Here is a 19,702-nt window from a genome sequence, read left to right on the forward strand (position 1 = left end):
ATTTCCGCTCGCGCTGGACCGGAGAAATTGATCCCAGGCCCCGTTATATTATAGCTATTTCCCGTGACATTGCTTGCATTTGAATAAATCTGAGATGATGAGAATGATACTCTTATATTATGGTTAGTATGAGTTTGTTTTGTTTCAGTTCGATTTCAAAGAAATTTTAAAATGTATTATAAGAGAACTGGTGGGTTGTGTTCTATAAAAGATTCCTATTTTAATAAGGTATAACAGTTTATAAACGTTTAAGATATTTAAAATAATAGTTATATGTAGCTTTTTTAATTTTTATTAAAATTTGTTATTTCGGTAGGTCGTCACTGAAAACCAGTTAAGTTATTTATTTATTTATGTGAAATATAAAAACAAGTGTTTGATTTTATCATTACTGTATTTTTGGTCTTGTGTGAACTAATGATTGAGATGATTAAGAAGCACATCTCATAGTATCATTAAATAACACATTGCTTAAGCAGTACTCTTATATATATTTTTAAACAACATCCTATAAGGAAAATAACGTTTTCCATCGATTCCCGCTAATACCTCGCCTTAAATGCCAAACTATATCCCTATATCCCTTAAACATAAAACAACTTAAACTACGTACATTATAACAAAAGAAACACGCGAGTAATTTTCGTATGTAAATGGATCCTTTGTGCTTGGAACGAAACAATAACATGTGGCGAAAATAGCTAATGGCGGGTAAACATTTCGAATGTTCTAGAAACTGTTTCTAGAACGTTCCTATTATATTATTAACGTGTGTTTAGACATAGACTAGATACAGCTTTTGTTCAAATACTAAATTAATTTCATTTCGATGTCACTTTCGTGAGCTAAAGCTAGACCTTCAAGAGATGAATATAAAATTAAACTTCTGATTCTAAAAACGATACTTTATACATATTGCTCACATCACATCTCCAGTAGATTCACTGATACTTTTACGGTTTCTATGTTCTCGAGCGAAGCCTAGTAGAACCATCTATATTTATAAGGCTATAAAGCTGTGGTATAGACAAAAATTTTCCTTTTTATTTATTCACTCTTCTTTTATTATGAACGATCTCAGTCTGACCGCAATCGACCATAAAACCTTTTCTAATCTCGCTAAATTGACGTGTTAATGAAACATTTCAAATACAGTAATATTTCGTTTATTTCCTCCTTTCTTAACTTGATCTTTAAGTGTTTGTGAATAAGTACCATAGTCGCGTGAATCCGTACAAGCATCTCTTTAATACACTCCGTATATATATTAAAGAAATTCATTTCTTGATCCCACTAAATTACAGAAAACTCGGACAAAAAATACTATTTATATTTTCTCGAGCAACACCATTAAAGCCTATAATTGCGTGCACATCAGCCCGCTATCTTCACTTCGTGGACCGGCACGCCCCGGGGACGGCACGGTAATTACACCCTTAAGGCCACGTTCACGATTATATTGACAGACGAGCGGTAGCGGGCGCGATCAGCGATTGCAAATATATGGCGTAATTTTTTATCAACATACAATATGGATGGAAGAAATAATATAACTTATATCTATTTTATATGTTGTCTTTTATATATATTAACTTTTATGATCCCTATATAAATGAAGAAACTCGATGGATAAAAAAAGTTGTTAAATTATTTACAATCGTTTTATAGATTGTGTTGGCAAGAGGCTTCAATAAGAAAAGACTGAATTATGTGACGGTCTTATATTGTTTTTAAATAATTTTATTTTTGTCCTCCATTTTCTTTCTTATCTTAAAAAAACACTATTCACCCGTACCTTTTCTTAGAATGTACTTAAATCTCTTCGTCCTTCATGCTTTACTCAAATATTTTGAGTAATATCGCTCATCGCTACACATGTATCCACAACCTTATAATTTTCCGCCATAATCTAATAGGGAGGGGTGTCCAAATGGACCTTTGCATGTTGTTAATTAATTTTTGGCCAGCACATCATATTTCTACAAAGGTATCGCTACATTGGGGTTGGGTTAAGTGAGTCTATTATATAAATATATAAATAAAAACCTTCAGAACTGAACTTTAAAAGGAAACACTTCACTAAACATACATGATATTTAAATTTAGAGATGCATTTTAAATATCCCTACTAATATTATAAATGCGAAAGTAACTCTGTCTGTCTGTCTGTCTGTTACGCTTTCACGCCTAAACCACTGAACCGATTTTTACAAAATTTGATATGAAGATAGAAATGAACTTGGGAAAGAACATAGGATACTTTTTATCGCGAAAAAAGGGTAGAAAGGGTTGAAAGAGGGGATGAAAGTTTGTATGAAAGTTCGTTATTGTCAAACCGATTTTGATGAAACTTGGTATAAAGATGGAGATGAACGTGGGAAAGAACAAACCACACTTTTTGATGCGAAGAAAATACTCCTTACCGTGTCGCGCGATATAAGCGAATTCTACGCGGGCGAAGCCGCGGGCGAAAAGCTAGTATATAATAAATGCGATGTTAAATATTTAAGTTTTGTATGTTACAATTTGCTTTGAGGTTTAACCCGCGATTAATTTCAACTTCTATCCGAGTGTGAATGTGTTAAGTATTGTTATATATGATTTAAAAGCATATTCAACAATGTATCATAGTTTATAATCAGATGACTAAGTACGAATTGACGAATCAATCGAATTCTGGTAAGCTTACTTCATAATTACATACCAGCTTTGCACCTGCGAAAACCCTTATGTCCTTTCTTAAATCTCAATATTTGGTAACAAATTTTGTCCAAATCGGTTCAGTGAAACGACAGACAGACAGATTTACATTACTTTCGCATGTATAATATTAGTAGGATTACAATGTTAAGTGATTAGCAAGGTTTAAAGTTCTTAATAATAATTATTCAAACAATTATGAATCTGTAATGTAACGGCGGTCTAACAATGGATGCAATTACTATCAAAAGCTTATAAAATCTATAGAGCAATATACGATGTCATATAAAGAATAAAACATCGTACCTTGTTCATGCGTCACGTAAGGCACCAACACACTAAAGGTCACGCCCCATTAAGTCATACAATGTCCACGTTAGCTTAAGATGAAATTCCACCGCTTACCCTAGAAGCTCCTATCTCAGTGTGTACGCATTGTAAGGGTTATCGACCGCTACGCGACCCGGTCGTTCACCCCGCCGTAGACGTAGCGTAGCGCCGTAGAACGTCGTAACCGATTTCGTCTTTTATCTTGCGGCTAGTACTTATAATAAGTACAAGCGGTCCGCCCTGGCTTCGCCCGTGATGTAACACATCAATATCCAATGTAATACTATCGAAAAAAAGGTTATTCTAATCAGTCTAGTAATTCCTGAGAATAGCGCGTTCAAACAAAGAAACGAAATATTCAGCATTATATTATTAACATTATTAACAACTAGGAGTTGTCAGCGCCATCGTTCGCATGATGGTAATCCATCTCACATTTTCAATATTCAGGTATCTTTCCATGGGAATTATTTATTTTTCGGCGATACGTAAAAAGTACCATATATCACTCTCAAGTCTTATTATGTTAATTTCCTTTATTTTAACACATCGAGGAAGTACAATTGTAAGAAAAATATGTAAAAAAAAATCCTTTTTAAAAGTTAATTCAAATATTCGTTTTGGTCATCTGCACTTTTTATTTCATTCGGCCATGTCTTTTGTTCATTATTTATAACCATCATTAATATAAATGTGGAAGCCAAGTATATAGACCATACCAAGGTATTATGGGTTGTAAATTTTGAATAGACCTACATAATTGAGGTACGGAAGCTGTGGTCAAAGGCACATCCGGAATATTGAATAAGTCGCTTCGAGTTTCATGGTTTTATAACTGTAAATAATTAAAAAGGTACACCTTGTAGGTCATTAAATATTGTAGCTTAGATAAATTCGATATGTGCATTAAAATGAATTGATAATTAATGCCTATAAATTGGCATGCTATTGGATGGCAAATGAGTAATATTTGATAACGCATAGATCCGTGGATTGTCGACCGATTGATGTGATTATTTCTGTTCGTTCGTTCCTTAGACAATTCTGTAATTTGGTGCCATTTTAGAATCTGGAATGGTACCCCTCTCTCCGGGACGGTGGAGACTTTTCTTATGGAAAATAGTTATATAGATGTACAAAAAAAGACTATGTCAACTCTATACATTTAAGCCATGAGTACCCATGATTCCAAAATGCCGCGGTATGGAGAAAGACAAGGTTAGTTTAGGTTCGAATCCCTCAGTATTTTTTTACGAATATGTATTGGTTAATAGATAGATATGATTTAAATTGCAGCTAACATTATTAATGAAGGATTGTTTAAGAAATGGCAACAATAACGCATTATAGCAAAGTTTCAAAGAAAATTAAGTGAAAAATAAAATAGATTATTATATAATATATGCAGATAATACTGGAAAGCAAGCACGTATAAAGGGGTAATGTCAAATATGTGTAATGTGGGGTTTAGAAGGCTTAACTCGGCATTTTGTTTCAAAGTATTTCCTTAATTATGTGAAATATGATAGGATTTTTCATACTTTATTTGCATTTTTTTTACATTTATCCGTCATTACAATTTCATATTTTAATAAAGGTTTAGAAAATGTTTACAATCATTATGCTCCGAAATAAATGACTGTGAGAAATGCTGAAAAAAACAAATAATCTTTGTTTATATTACGTTTCATAAGGGAAGAAATGGAGTAGTTTATTTTTATTAAAATTCAAAATTTTGAAAATATATTGCGTTCAAGACAATTAACGAAACTATATTAAGATAAAAACATAATTAACAGCCTTTGATTCCATCATCAAATCTCCTAGCCATATACCATTGAAACGGCTTATCAAGTTCTATAAAACTATTATATTATGTTCCAGTTAACATTAAAGTATTTAATATTAAATCATTCAACAAATAACAAAGCAATTTGATTAAACACCGGCTTTTAATGAAATGCTAGGTGTTTAATTGAGCGGCTAAAACCCGTTGGTAACGATACGCATTTTCTCTTTATTGAAATTTATGCATGATTAAAATGTTAATAAAGCCTTTTGCCTCACGTTTTTTTAAAGATTTTCAATTTTTTATCATTGATGGACAGACATTCTTTATGGCAGTATAAATGTATCCATACACATTGTTTGCCATAAACTTAAACTATGTTACGACGAAAAGTGCTCCTATAAGAAGTCTAATTGTATAAATAAATGCTTGAAATTTTGAAACTAAGGCGGATGCCACTTATTCATTATTATTGTTAATAGGCCTAAATTTTTTTTTTCTTTTTTTTTTCATCGTCGCCATGGAGCTGGTGTATCGGCTGATGGTAACAGCTTCTATCGCCCATGAACCCATGAGGTCTGCAATCGACCTTACGCCTCTCCAAATGGATTGCTAACTTTGAATTGAAAAGGGATTAAGAAAGAATCGATAAGAGGAATAAAGAAAAAGATTGGGAAATCCAAAAAAAAAAAACATCGAATTGATAACTTTTTTGAAGTCGTTTGATTATGTAAGTTTCAAAGAGGAATAAATAAACGTAATTCAAACCGAATTATCAAAAAACGAAAAATTAATAAAACATGCAAGCACTGCGCAATCCGCAATCCGGGCCATCCATCAAAATCAGTCCATCCAATCGAAGTCACTCGTTTTACACTCAAAAACTGCGCGTCACGAAAATTAGCCACCGCCCGGCCGAAATTGATTCGCGTCGTATTTTTTCGGAAGCATTAATCACAGTTCACTTAATTAATCACTGGGGGAGGGCTGTCGATACCAAGTTGACCTCGATCGACCCTTCATTTACAAGGGATTAGGGCCTCTCGCGTAGCGATATGAAAACGTGATCAGAATGTGTTTGTGTACCTACTCCTTCATTCTTCTGCTATCCTGGTACATTTCGGAAGAATTGAGCTTAATTGATGGGTGATTTAAATTCTATATCTTATTTATTTTCAACCGAGTTCAAAAAAGGAGGAGGCTATCAATTCGTCTGATGTTTTTGTGTTTATTATGTGATTGGTAACTTTTTAATGAGTGAATCGGTTTGTATTATTATTTTTTTTATTTGAAACTTGGTGCCTGCCATTTGATTTTATTTAAAATTGGTCTAGTTCTGACAATTTGAAGGATTAGTAGGTTATTGTTAAAAAAATACATTATTTATTTATAAGAATTGTATACCAAATAGATATTTTTTTAGTGTCTAAACATTATATGTTTATCGATTTGCCTCCAAGTCACAACAACGTATAACATAAAATTGTTTGGAATGTATGTTGTAGGTTCTATTTACAATGATGTATAAAACATACATTTCCAAAAAAACTGAAGATAAAACTTGTTAAGGTTTTAATAATCTAACTTATAAATAGGTTTTTTTTTCAAGAATCCAGTACATTCGTACATAATTCCTGGGCTAACACAGTCTAGAAACTACAACCACTGCCTTTTCGATCCATTCCTCACGTGAACCTCCCTAACTGTGTAGGGTAATTATAGTATTATTTTATTGAATTGGAAGATACTATAGTAGTTATTGATTTATATGACAGTTTTTTTTTAAACGATGTTATCGAGACCTTATGCCAATAATTCACGCTATTTCCTGATCCAAAAATGTGTCTGTTAGTTTCTGCAGTAGGCAACAGGCTAAACGTCTTATCGTTCGTTGTTTTGCGTTCGTGTTATTTTCACGTATTGATATCACTTCGCTGTACTCGATGTCCTTATGAAATCTTTTATCGATAAAATATTAACAACCACCAATGAAGTTATCGATATTTTCAGTTTCTTATCATATAATTAGCCTTGTTCTAGCAGATTAGTGGGGGATTGTCATCGGCACACGCTAATTTTAAATATAGGACGTTCAAACATATAACCTATGCTCTTATTATTATATTACTATTAGTCTATATATATATATATAGACAGATTCAACTATATACATACAAGTAATTAGAAATACTTATATTCTTTTTGAATTGATTCATTAAAACCTTAGATACATGCGTATCAATTACAGGCTCTATGTTTCAATGCAATAAGAAATAAGTGTTCATAAAAGCTTTTAAAATATTATCACACTAATATTATAAATGTGAAAGTTAGTCAAGTTAGTGTGTTTGGATGCTTGTGAGTCAGTCACGATGAAACTACTGAATGGATTTTGATGAAATTTGATATCCGGGAAGAGCCAGTATCTAGTATACAATAAAATTGCAGGAAAAACATGAAAAACACGTTAAATTAAAACTCACGTATAGTTTTGGTTAAATCATTTATAACAATGAGATGGAAATCACTTTATTTATAGTCCTGAGTAATCTCTGACGACACTGCGGAAATAGCCAATCTCAATCGTTATTTAAGCAGTTCTTTTGAATTGACTATTTGATATAGAAGAAATGATAATAAATATATTTTTCACTTATGTTATTGACGTTCTACTCCTCTATTGCTTTATATTATATGGATTTTTTTTAATTAAAATTATTTAAACATTACAGAACTTGAGAAATTTTTGAAAGAATAGAAAAAATTTCTCATTTATAAAGCATTTGAATGCTATAAAACTAAAAATTAAATAAAATTACAGAACTTTCTCAAATATGATAACTCAAACTCAGGGTGAGATCGAGTTTATAAATGAAATGATTATAAATATATTTTTCACTTATGTTATTGACGTTCTACTCCTCTATTGCTTTATATTATATGAATTTTTTTTTAATTAAAATTATTTAAACATTACAGAACTTTCTCAAATATGATAACTCAAACTCAGGGTGAGATCGAGTTTATATAAACATAAAATATACGCTTGTCAAAATCTTCAAATCGTTATGTTAATAAAACCTATAAAACTACAAATGAAATTAAACGCGATGTATTTTCTTATATTAAGAACAAATACTTCAAGGAGATTCCGTTTTGACAAAAGAAATGTAGGGTTCCTTAAGTATTATTTTCCTCACTTTCCTGGTTGCCTGGTAGAGATTTATTATAGTAACAAGACCGCCTACTCTCTTGTCTGGAAACGTACATTGTGTTTTTTTATTTCATGTTTTAGAGCACAATAGTGTAGTTTTATTTATCATATCTTGTATGTTACATTTATTTCTCTTATTACTTTAACAGGTATCATCTATTTTTGATCCCAATAATTTTCCTGGCCTATTTATTTATGTATCTCTAAGTTATGGCCCTATCATTAAGCTGGCCTTACATTTATTATAACAATACTAAAAACACGCTGTATAAGGCATTGCGAATATGATAGCATACAGCGTAGAAGGCAATGCCGGCGCGTAGTCATGGCATCAACTGGGAAGACTCTAGGCGTCACCGCCATAGTTATTGTGGGTTTGGGCCTGATAGCAGGTAAATGTCATTAATTATTATATTATTGTAAATGTAAATTTTATTATGGATTGTGTTTAAAGTTTAAAATTATGTATGTGTTCTAAATGTTTTCGCACCACACTCATTTATTTATAGAAAATTTTGATTTTGTTTCGAAATTAGAATTTGCCTTTATTAATATTTATATTCGGATAGTAAAAATGTGCAATAAATTGTGTTTTTATGAGTGCATACTAGATAAACAGTTAATAAAAATTACCATTGAAACGTATTAACGTATCATAGAATCTGACGTTTAATTTAAATAGTTTTTCAGATAATAATAACAGCAATTATGAAATAAAAGACTGTATCTTAGATAATAAACGAATTGTGTATCATAAAGTTTTATGAACTCGCGGTTTAATAACATTTGCTTTATTTACTTAATTTCATGAAATTTCGAGAACAAAATGGATTCGTTGTGTGTTGCATCGTTATATGGAACAAGCATCTATGTGAAAAATAAATCGCCAAGTGTGTTGCTAAGCGTAAAACTCGAAAACAGCTCGACCAATTGAGTTAATTTTGTAAACGTTTTTGTCAAGGCAAGGACGGATAAAACAAAGTACGAGTGAAGCCAAGAAATAGTTTTAGATAAAAATATACGTATGAACAGTGATTTATCTACATTGTAATTATTTTATACCTCATGAGTAGTAACTACAATCATACGTGACGTATGTTTGTATTTAGAACGTGCTTATGTCATAACGTTACCTGATTGTGTACCATTATAAAGAAATCCTGCTAAAGAAATAATAGGTTGCTATTAATTTACAAGTTTTAATCAGTACTTTATGAGCAGTTCTGGCGTCACATCAAATGGCGGACTTGCTTCTTTGCTTGCTCTAACTTAAATCTAAATAGTACATTAAGGCTATAATAGATTAGCAAGGGACAAAGGTATAGTCCTAATTTCAAAAGCCAAAGTTTTGTAACTTACACGGGCATTCATATGTGATATTCAATTTATCTTAACAACCATTGTTCAAGAAATTGAAAGACATCGGGTTGTTCAAAAACCAAATATTTCGACATGTGACGTCTGCCATTCTGAGACATAAACTTTGTAAACGTTATAGGAGACCTTTGTCCCTGCTGTAGGAAAATACGGGCTATTAATGGTTATGTGTCTTAAAAATGTTTTCGAATAAGATAGCTTCAGCGGTAGAAGTGATCAATAACCTTAAATATTACCTTCTCAGGTGGTATAACATGGGCGGTGTTAGCTACCACCAGGTCGGAGGCTCCACCGCCAGAAATCCTGCCGCTGGACTGGTGGCAACACTGTGTTCTGTACCAGATCTACCCAAGGTCCTTCAAGGATAGCGATGGAGATGGGATTGGGGATTTGAAAGGTACCTATTCATCATTCATTTCATTTATTTTTTAACCGAAATGAATAAATTTATAAATTTTCATTAATTATTATTATTATTTAATACAGTGTGTGAGTATTTACCTAACTGTAATAAACATCGTACTACAAAGTTATCCTTATTATCTAATTGAACCAGATATGAAAGACATACTAAGTTATTTATACTACAGTAGACGCTCGTTTTTGCCCGAACATCAATACTACCGTTTTATCCTAAGGGAAAATTTAATCAGGATAAAAGTATCCTATCAACCAAGTCAGCTCATATTCTATACAGAATTTCATCAAAATCCGTTAAGGAGTTTGAGCGCGGTTGACGGACAAACATCCAAACAAACAATATTCACAATTATAATATAAGTGAGAAGTGTGATAATGTGATTTTTGCGAAAAATTACTTGAAAATATATATTTGGTTAAAAAAATGTAAACGAATTATAACAACATATTATATTTTAATAGTTTACTATTACTAATATAGAGCATTTTACCCATGGTTTTGTTTTTTTCTAACTCAAATCTTAAAATGTCCTTTATATGACGATTATTATATACAACCAAGAACTGATTTCACCAGGTTTAAGTGTATAGTTAGGCATAATACCCCATATTAAAGCCTATTTTCGACCATAACCGTTCTATACGAGTTTATAATGACCCGCTTCCTGCCGGTCGCGAATAAAACAAATTATGTGTATTATTATATAAATCTTCACAATTTTACTAAATTTCCATATAGTTTTATAAGTGTGTATAGAATAGTTTGCTTTGAATATTATCTTGTTTGAAGGATTTTTATTTGGATGTGTTTTTTATCTGTTCTTAATTATCTAAAGCTAAATATTTTATTTGAGTCTCAGAAACTACTGGACTGATTTAAAAATTCTGTCTCTGTTGTGTACTACCCAATGCTAGGGCGGACCACTAGTTTAATGATATTGTTTTCCACATTTCATTTTAAATTATCATATAAACAATGAAACAATATAAGGTGATATCATTCGAAAACAAATGTCGTCATAAAGTTTATATGCGATATCATATCGTGAACATCGAAAATATTAATCATAAAAATCTCATCAAAAGCTAATCCCACCACGCTCTGTCTTTCATTAATCTTAACTTATTAATCATATTAAGAAAATATATGTATGACAGTTAATCTTATACTAGCTGTGACCCGCGGTTGAAACCGCGTAAGTTCGTATCCCGTAGGAATATCGGTATAAAAAGTGCCTATGTGTTATTTCAGTTGTCCAGCTAGCTACGAAGCAAAATAGTATTATTATTCACCAATAGATGTCAGGAAAAAAAAACACGAATAAAACACGAATATGACATTATTTCAGTTGTCCAGCTATCTACGAAGCAAAATAGTATTATTATTCACCAATAGATGTCAGGAAAAAAAAACACGAATAAAACACGAATATGACATTTTCTAAAAAAAATTCCTAGCTAGATCGATTTATCGCCCCCGAAACCCCCTGTATACTAAATTTCATGAAAATCGTTGGAGCCGATTCAGAGATTCCAATTATATATATATATATATATATATACAAGAATTGCTCGTTTAAAGGTATAATAAGATATAAAAATCAATTGCTGTTCGTTAGTCTCGCTAAAACTCAAGAACGGCTGAACGGATTTATCTCGTCTTAGTCTTCAAATATCCGTGTAGATCTAGGGAAGGTTTAAAAGGTGAGAACGATGAAGAAAAGATGTCAAAACAATATTCTATGGCGTTATAAAGTTCGCCGGGACAGCTAGTATTGGAATATAATAACTATCTCAAACCATTAACCATACAATCCTTAGGCATCATTAGCGAGCTGGAACATTTCGTGGATGCCGGCGTGGATGCTATATGGATGTCGCCGATATTCGAGTCACCCATGGTCGACTTCGGCTACGACATCAGTAACTTCTACAGGATTCACCACGAGTACGGGACTATGGAGGATTTTATGGAATTGCTGACTAGATCGCATGAATTGGGTAAGATTTAAGGTCTTTAAACTCACAAAAGTTGAAATGTTAATCGAATAATCAGTAAGAGTTGTTTTGAACGAAGGAAACATACATTTGATTCCACCAGAAATTACAATACATAAAAATAATGAAACCATAGTTAGGAACTCAAGACAATTTTTTTCATTAAAAGAAAAAATAAAGTCACGTCACCAATAACGGCCTTCAAATCAGTTCTTAACAGTGATTCACGTCTCCAATACAACTAGTCACAGTTACAATTCATTGCGCATTCACAAAACTACCGAAAATTAATCAAAGATGTAATATATAGATTAGTAACGGTAGGCCGTTTATCATTTAATAATTTCGCTAAACAAACGCAAACTGCTAAACAACAGATAACAATCGCGATTTAATACAAAACTTGATTGGAAACGGTGTAATAAATCACGAATTACGAAAGGTATCGTGATTTGCAGTGATTTTGCGACTAATCGAATAAACTGAGATAAAATAAGATAAATGGTATTCCATTTGTTGTATATTCTATGAACGATATATTTCAGCTATTGTTTATTCTATTTGAAATATTACATCGCCTAACGTGGTATTAGCTTTGGTATCTGCTATAAAACGAGACAATTGTTCAGAAACAAAAGGCGCGCCATTTATCCTGCATTTTCCTCCACATGCATTACATTAATGCAACAACTCGAAACATATGCTCATATTAATTTTTTTTTGTTTATATATGTTTGCGTGTATATAAAACCTCAAACAAAATTTAATAAATTCATGTTTACAGGTATCAAAGTGCTTTTGGACTTTGTTCCGAATCACGCCAGTAACGAATCCGAGTACTTTATCAAGTCTGAGGCCCGGGAGCCAGGGTATGAGGACTTCTTTATATGGGCTGATGGTTTAGAGGACCCAAATAATCCTAACAACACACTGCCACCATCCAACTGGGTACGAGAGATACTTTTAATAACTGATAGTGTGAATCTGACTCTAAAACTTAGATCTAATTCATTATTTTTATTCACTTTTTGTGTTTTTTTTTTATTATTAAGTAATTTACAATCATATTATTTACGTACCAAATATTATGTGCTTGAACTCTAAAGAATATCACTTTATTCCGAGCTACAAATTGTAATGAATTCAAAAAACTTTAAAATCGATAATAATAATGTTTCTTCATATTTTATTTCTGAGCAGAATCAAATGACTAAAACTATAGATAATGATAATCAAGTCGATTTCCGCCGTCTGTGTGCTTAGATATTTAAAATTAATCAACAGATTTTGATGGATATTTCTTAAAAGAAAGATTGATTTAAGAGGAAGGTTTAAATGTATATCATGTATTATTGCACGAGCACGAAGCCGGGACGGGTGGCTAGTCATAATCTGAATTCGAATGTTTTGAGCATCTTAAAATGGAACGCACGTAACCAGGTGAGCCAGTTCGGCGGCTCAGCGTGGGAGTGGAGCACAAAACGGCAGCAGTACTACTTGCACCAATTCGCGATCCAACAAGCGGATTTCAACTTCCGCAACCAGGCGGTCCGGGATGAAATGTTTAATATCATGAAGTACTGGCTCGATAGAGGGGCCGATGGCTTCAGAGTGGACGCCCTCCCGTACCTCATTGAGGCTGACCCAGCGGACCACGGCGGGAGGTACCCCGATGATCCTCTCAGCGGGAGGGTGGAGTTCGAACCGCATCAGCTCGGGTACACCATCCCGCTGTACACGAAGGATCTGATAGAACTGTACGACGTCGTGTACGAGTGGAGGGAGTTCGTGGATAAGTACTTGGAGGAGAATGGGGGGGATACGCGGTGAGTGGAGTTCATTTGTTAGAATTTGGGAGATTTATGGTGCAATTACACTTGAATATAAGAATAGGTGATCTTCTGTTTGTTGAAGTGAAACTTCTTTAGAATCGTTGTGATTTCAAACCTGATGCAACGGAAAAAACGACAGGTAAGAGACACAAATACAAAAATGTGTGAAATGAAGCCGGAAAAGAAGGAGACAGAAATATACATACTATTTTGTATTTTATATATATTCATCTCATTCTTTTGTACTACTGAAGTTTCACTTCTATCGTGTGTTAATCGCACACACACCTTTTTTTCAAATGTTATTTATAGTTGTTATTTGTTGTATTATGGTAAGTCTAATGATAGTATTAATAGATAATCACTTCTTTATCACTAACTTACTGCATATTTTTATTACGGCTCTTGCCTGCTTTTCTTGGTAACGATTTAAAATAGATGAGTGGGTAGCGCTGATAGTATTTATGTTAATTTAAATTTCGCTTTCAAGTAGTTTAGAAGTTGGTTCCACTTTGTTTTATGTCATAACGGGCAGCTGAGCTGATGGTTCGCCTTATATTAAGCGATCACCACCGCCCATGAGCATTCGCGGATGCGCTGCCCGCATTTAAGGGGTAAGGGATAAGGAACGGATTGACACCTGGAAAGAAAAATGTGAGGGAAAGGAAACGGTCCTTAGGCTCCCACGCTCGCCGTACGAAACACAGCAGCGTGCTACTTTTTAGATAATTCGTGCCGAAGCGTGCTCGACTCCCATATAATTAAAAATGTTTAGTAATTTATTTTAACTGTATATATAATAATTATTATTCAAGTAGAGTTATTGTTCAAGTGTGCTGTTCTCGGAGGGCTACGCTAATGTGACGATGACGATGCTGTACTATGGGACGGGGGATGTGGGGGGTGCGAGGGGGGTGCGGGGGGCGCACTTCCCCTTCAACTTCGACTTCATCACGGATCTGTCGGCGCGCTCGGGCGCTCGGGACTTCGCCTACGTGGTGCTGCGCTGGCTCACCTACATGCCGCACGGAGCCACGCCCAATTGGGTGGTGAGTTAGAATCGGGAGTGCTGGTCGAATCATCCGTCGGCCATTTTGTGTCATTCTATGAGAGATATTCTCATAGAATGACACAAAATGGCGTTCATTCTTTTCTCTTTCGATTTTGGGTTTGATAGCCAAATACTAAAATGGGACCCTATTACTAATTGATTTGGTTATCTGTCTGTTTGTCTGTTTGTCAGCAGTCACGAACCGTGATAGTTAGACAGTTACATTTTCAGATATAATGCAAGGTAAATTGGATGGGCGATCAATTTTTTTGCAATTACTCTTTAGCTTTGTACGGAACCCGTCGCGAATCGTGTCTTGTCGTGAGTCGGAATAGTACCTACTTGACTATTTTTTTTTAATATTCATCAGCTAATCGAAGCACGTGATTTCATCCTAGATCTAAGAAACTTTTTCGTTTTCTTAAGGAGTGAATGTCTCGTAAAATTCTTATATTTGTAATTATCTATCACTAAGACCAAGAGTCTAATACGAATAGTGTCTAGTGTCTAGGTCAATAATACATTTAGAAATTAAAGACTTTACAAGAGATTATTTATTATTTACCCGTAGCATCCAACAAAAACGTCTATATTTTTAGAGGTGGATCAATAAAATCCCATAGCCCATGAGAATATTTCCAAACTTCCAGTTCGGAAACCACGACAACAACCGCATGCCGACTCGCTTCCGCGAGCGCATGGTGGACGGGCTCAACTCGCTGAGCATGTTGCTGCCCGGGGTCACCGTCACCTACCAGGGCGAGGAAATTGGTAATTTACGTGTCTAGCAGATGCTGATGAAGCTAATTTTAACATTTGATGTGATTTTTCACACGTTTTTAACCGAATTCAAAAAAGGTGGAGGTGCCCAATTCGACTGTTTTTTTTTTTTGTATTTTTTATGTCATGATTTTTACTGGGTGGACCAGTTTAGCGCCTGGCGTATGCTCACTTTGATAGTTCTGACAAATTTGAGTCGGTGTTGTATTTTTATAAAAATTATCGTTTTAGCTGACAGATATAGGTAAGCAGAACATATCCATCAAACTGTAGTAACTGTACCAACTGTACTACAGGTTGCCTGAAATAAAATAAATAAAAAAAAAGAGAAAAACAGTGGGAACTCTTCTAGTCTCCTCTTCTAGTTACGCCCCTGCAGAGTATATTGTATATCCCTACGGAGACCATTTCCCACAAATCCAGGTATGAAAGACGGCTACGTGAGCTGGGAGGACACTGTGGACGTGGAAGCCTGCAACAGAGGCGACGAGAACACCTACCACCTGTATTCCAGAGACCCGGCCAGAACACCGTTCCACTGGAACAGCTCCACCAACGCCGGCTTCAGTTCCGCGAACAGAACTTGGCTGCCGGTCGCTGATGATTATCAGGAACTGAATCTGGCGTTGCAGAAGGAGGCTGAGAGGAGTCATTATAAGGTTCGTGTTAGTTAATTTGGTTTTGGGTCAGGTTATGGGAAAAATAAAGGAGCTTTTTAATGTATTGTTAGGAATTATGGGTAGGCATAAATTTCCATGTATTTTGGAATTTCTGTATGGAAATGGGTTTTTGGATTAAAAAAAAAATTAAGAAATAACGGCTACGGCTTATTTTGATTAATTTTACAAATATATGAAATGCACGCAAAATAAATTCATTTCCCTTTGAAAAGATTTTTTTTTATTAAAGCATCACAAGCATTGTTCTTCTGTTGTTTGAACCTTTTGGCCAGGCCACTCTTCCCAGCATATGCGATATATAATATGCTTAGGAAAAATGTTGTTCCAGATATATACAAATAAACTTCCAATGACCTAAATCGTTTTACTTTAAGGTGTATCAGGCCTTAACCGCTTTGAAGAAAAGGCAGAAATCTCTCTCCCACGGCGAATACTCCATCCGAGCACTTTCAGATAGCACTTTATGCCTAGTGCGCTATCTGAGGACCTACGACACTATAGTGCTACTGTTTAATGTAGCAGATAATTCTGATACTGTGGATTTGAGCAGAGTAGCACAACTTAAACTACCGGCTACTGTTTATGTTTCCAGTGTTCATTCTTCGAGGAGAGAAGGGTAAGGGGCTTTACAAAAATATTATTTTCTGTAACATTTGCTTTTAAAAGTTTTAAATGATAAAAACATATTTATTTTATAATAATAAACGAGATAACTGTACCTTTGCTACTTGCATTGGTGCCAGAAATTAACAGAAATTGTTGTATCACGAGATTTTGACTATATGTATTTAATTTAAAAATGGTTAATATGTGAGATTGACTTTAATTTTTACTCTTATAGCATTAAAGTCGACGTGTCGAAGTTTACGATTGGCAAAAAGACGCGGATTCGAATCTCGCCTCGTGATCAAATTTTTTCTATTCTTTAAAATTTCTCAAGTCAATCTGAGTGATTTTTGTAAATTTTTGGACTAAAACGATATAAATATTATAATAACGGTTTAGCTAAGGATAGAGGAACTATATTAACAAGTTACATCTACAAAAAAAAACATTTCTTGAATAAAGCTAGCTTTCTTTCTTGTTGTATCAATTCCTTTACTTGCCCTTTTTATTCCAGAGACACGATAAATGGGGAAAATATTACTCTATCTGCAGGAGAGGCCATTGTTCTGAGATCGGAGCCAGTCTCATAAATGTTATTACAATTAAGTTGTATATACCTGTACATAGTTAAATTAATTGAATTAAAATATTTTTACTAATATTCTCTTAAGCATCTCTTATTTCAGAAGAACAATAAATGCCCGTAAGTCTTAATATGGACAATATCCTTATTTGTATCCTTCCATTTCCTTTCCTATATTACTTAAATTTAATGTTTCTTGTACAACTTAATCTTTCTATACAAATATATGGTCTATATGGACTTCCATACAGTGATGCAATCTCGCTAGGAATTTAGGAATTTAGATTTAGGATTTTTATTCATGGCTTTATTCTTGACATCCTACTAATATTATAAATGCGAACGTTTGTGAGTATGTGTATGTTTGTTTCTCTTTCAGGCAAAAGCTACTGAACCGCTACTGAACCGATTGCAATCAAATTTGGTACGTAGATAGCTGGACAACTGAAATAACACATAGATAACTTTTTATCCCGATAACCTACGTACAGACTTACGCGAGTAAAACCGCAGGACGCAGCTAGTAAACTAATACTCGAACCTAAAAATAATCTACTACAATACTTTCTACAAACAGTCCTATTTAAAGAAATATGCAAAAAAATATTTAAAAGCATAATAAAAAAAATAGAAACAAGTCACTCCACAAATACATACATAGATTACTACAAACAAATGTAAATAAGTTATTTCAAACTTGCATTCTGCTATATTTAATGGAATGGTCTAGAATCTACATCCAGATGCCTTTGATATCACCATCAAATAACATTAGATGAATGGCTATCTCTGTATCGACATTCACTCTGACCGAATTACATTAGGAAAATTGCGTTATCCGAACTAAGAGCATCTGCTACGTAAGCTGCATCAACATATTCTACTTTAGTTTTAATACAATTAACGAATCGAAGATTTTAATGAGAATCAGTGGAACAGGGAGACAGTCTCCCCGTGACCACACTCGCTGTAAAAGTGTTCGAAACGTCGCGTTAATAATATAATGAATAAATCGCGTTTAAAATCCGTTAAAAAGTTTTTAATTTCTAAAAGATATTTTATCGCTTCATTGATCAACTAATTTTGTAATTTACCCTTTTTTGCGAAAGTTATTTACATCTGATCATTTGAACGTACACGGATTGATTTTGGTCTAACTGCATGGTATAAAACAAAGTCGTTTTTCGCCGTCTGTTTGTCTGTATGCTTAGATATTTGAAATACAACAGATTTTGATGATTTTTTATAGATAGAGTGATTCAAGCGCGAGGTTTATATGTATAATAACGTAGATAAAGGGTGAGGGAAAGGGCTTTTATTCCGAATTTGAAGCCTGCGAAGCCGCGTGCAAAATCTAGTAAAAACATAAAGGAACCTACGAAAGAGACGTAAATTTTAAGTAAATAAAAATAGCCAATAGAAATATCAAAGGCTCGATATCGATTTGTTTTTACGAGCCAAATAGAGACTGGCATTACCTAATTAATATAGTTCTGTTAATAATATAATAGTTCTAAGAAGGCCACAGGGAGTCGTCCTGATTTGGAGCTGCCTGGTCCAGCGTGTACTCTAGAGATTTGAAGTTAGGTTGATGGAAAGTTACTTCTGATTATAACGTTTATTTACGATAATAATGATTATAATGATGCTGTAATAAAGCTGTGTAAGTTGTTAAGACGATCATAGGATAAGTCTCATTTTTATGTTTATGTAATAAAGTTTACGCCACCGCCTAAAATTCTCCAAAGAACTAGGGTCTATATTATATATCAACGTGTGTTGTCGACTTTCTGATATAACGATAATGCTATAATAAAAACTGAGAAAATTTTGTGTACTACACTTTGATATAATTGAATTAATACGGTATATAATTATTTATCTCAAAGTTTGGTAGTAATAATACCACAAGTATCTTTTTTCGGTTTTTGTGAATTTTGTTTCCGTAAAACTCATTAAATTAGGTTATTCATTTCTACATTTAATTAGGTTATAATGTTTCTTTATGGTACACAAAAAAAATTAACAATATTACGTGACGTGGTATGACTTAAATACAAAATATATTAAATGAATATTTGTAGGTTATTTGTATCTGTAAAAGTTGTTATAATTCCTGAATTCTTTTTGTATACGCAAATAGTATAGTGATAATTAAGTCAGATAAAGATTAACATTATAAATTGCAAAATCTGTTCTGTCATATAAAAATGAAAGTAAACCTTTTTGGTAGATAAATTAATGCTATCGACAAAATCTATTCGTAAAATATAAGGATATTTAAGGCTATATAGGTACCTTCAGATTTTTCTGATAGTGCTAATTTAGAAATGTGGCAACAC

The 19,702-nt window shown here is 33.5% G+C and overlaps 2 protein-coding genes across 3 annotated transcripts in view; one reads left to right on the forward strand and one right to left on the reverse strand.

The window, feature by feature from the left end:
* LOC119840480 overlaps positions 1-19,702 on the reverse strand; it is a 62,886-nt gene that overhangs the window by 27,095 nt on the left and 16,089 nt on the right. The gene's annotated exons all lie outside the window — the stretch shown is intronic.
* LOC119840308 (maltase A1-like) lies at positions 8,357-17,430 on the forward strand. The gene is made up of 10 exons (XM_038366908.1): positions 8,357-8,425; positions 9,655-9,807; positions 11,652-11,831; positions 12,613-12,776; positions 13,269-13,654; positions 14,493-14,709; positions 15,362-15,482; positions 15,915-16,150; positions 16,546-16,787; positions 17,292-17,430. The coding sequence occupies exons 1-10, from the start codon at positions 8,359-8,361 to the stop codon at positions 17,365-17,367; spliced, it is 1,842 nt and encodes a 613-aa protein (XP_038222836.1). The 5' UTR covers positions 8,357-8,358; the 3' UTR covers positions 17,368-17,430.

The sequence above is a fragment of the Zerene cesonia genome, chromosome 1 (assembly GCF_012273895.1).
Source record: "Zerene cesonia ecotype Mississippi chromosome 1, Zerene_cesonia_1.1, whole genome shotgun sequence".
Classification (NCBI taxonomy): Eukaryota; Metazoa; Arthropoda; class Insecta; order Lepidoptera; family Pieridae; genus Zerene; species Zerene cesonia.

Coding starts and splice junctions, on each gene's coding strand:
- LOC119840308 (XM_038366908.1), top strand. CDS start 8,359: ATGGCATCAACTGGGAAGACTCTAGGCGTCACCGCCATAGTTATTGTG. Junction 12,777..13,268: donor CACTGCCACCATCCAACTGG/GTACGAGAGATA, acceptor GCACGTAACCAG/GTGAGCCAGTTCGGCGGCTC. Junction 15,483..15,914: donor CTACCAGGGCGAGGAAATTG/GTAATTTACGTG, acceptor CCACAAATCCAG/GTATGAAAGACGGCTACGTG.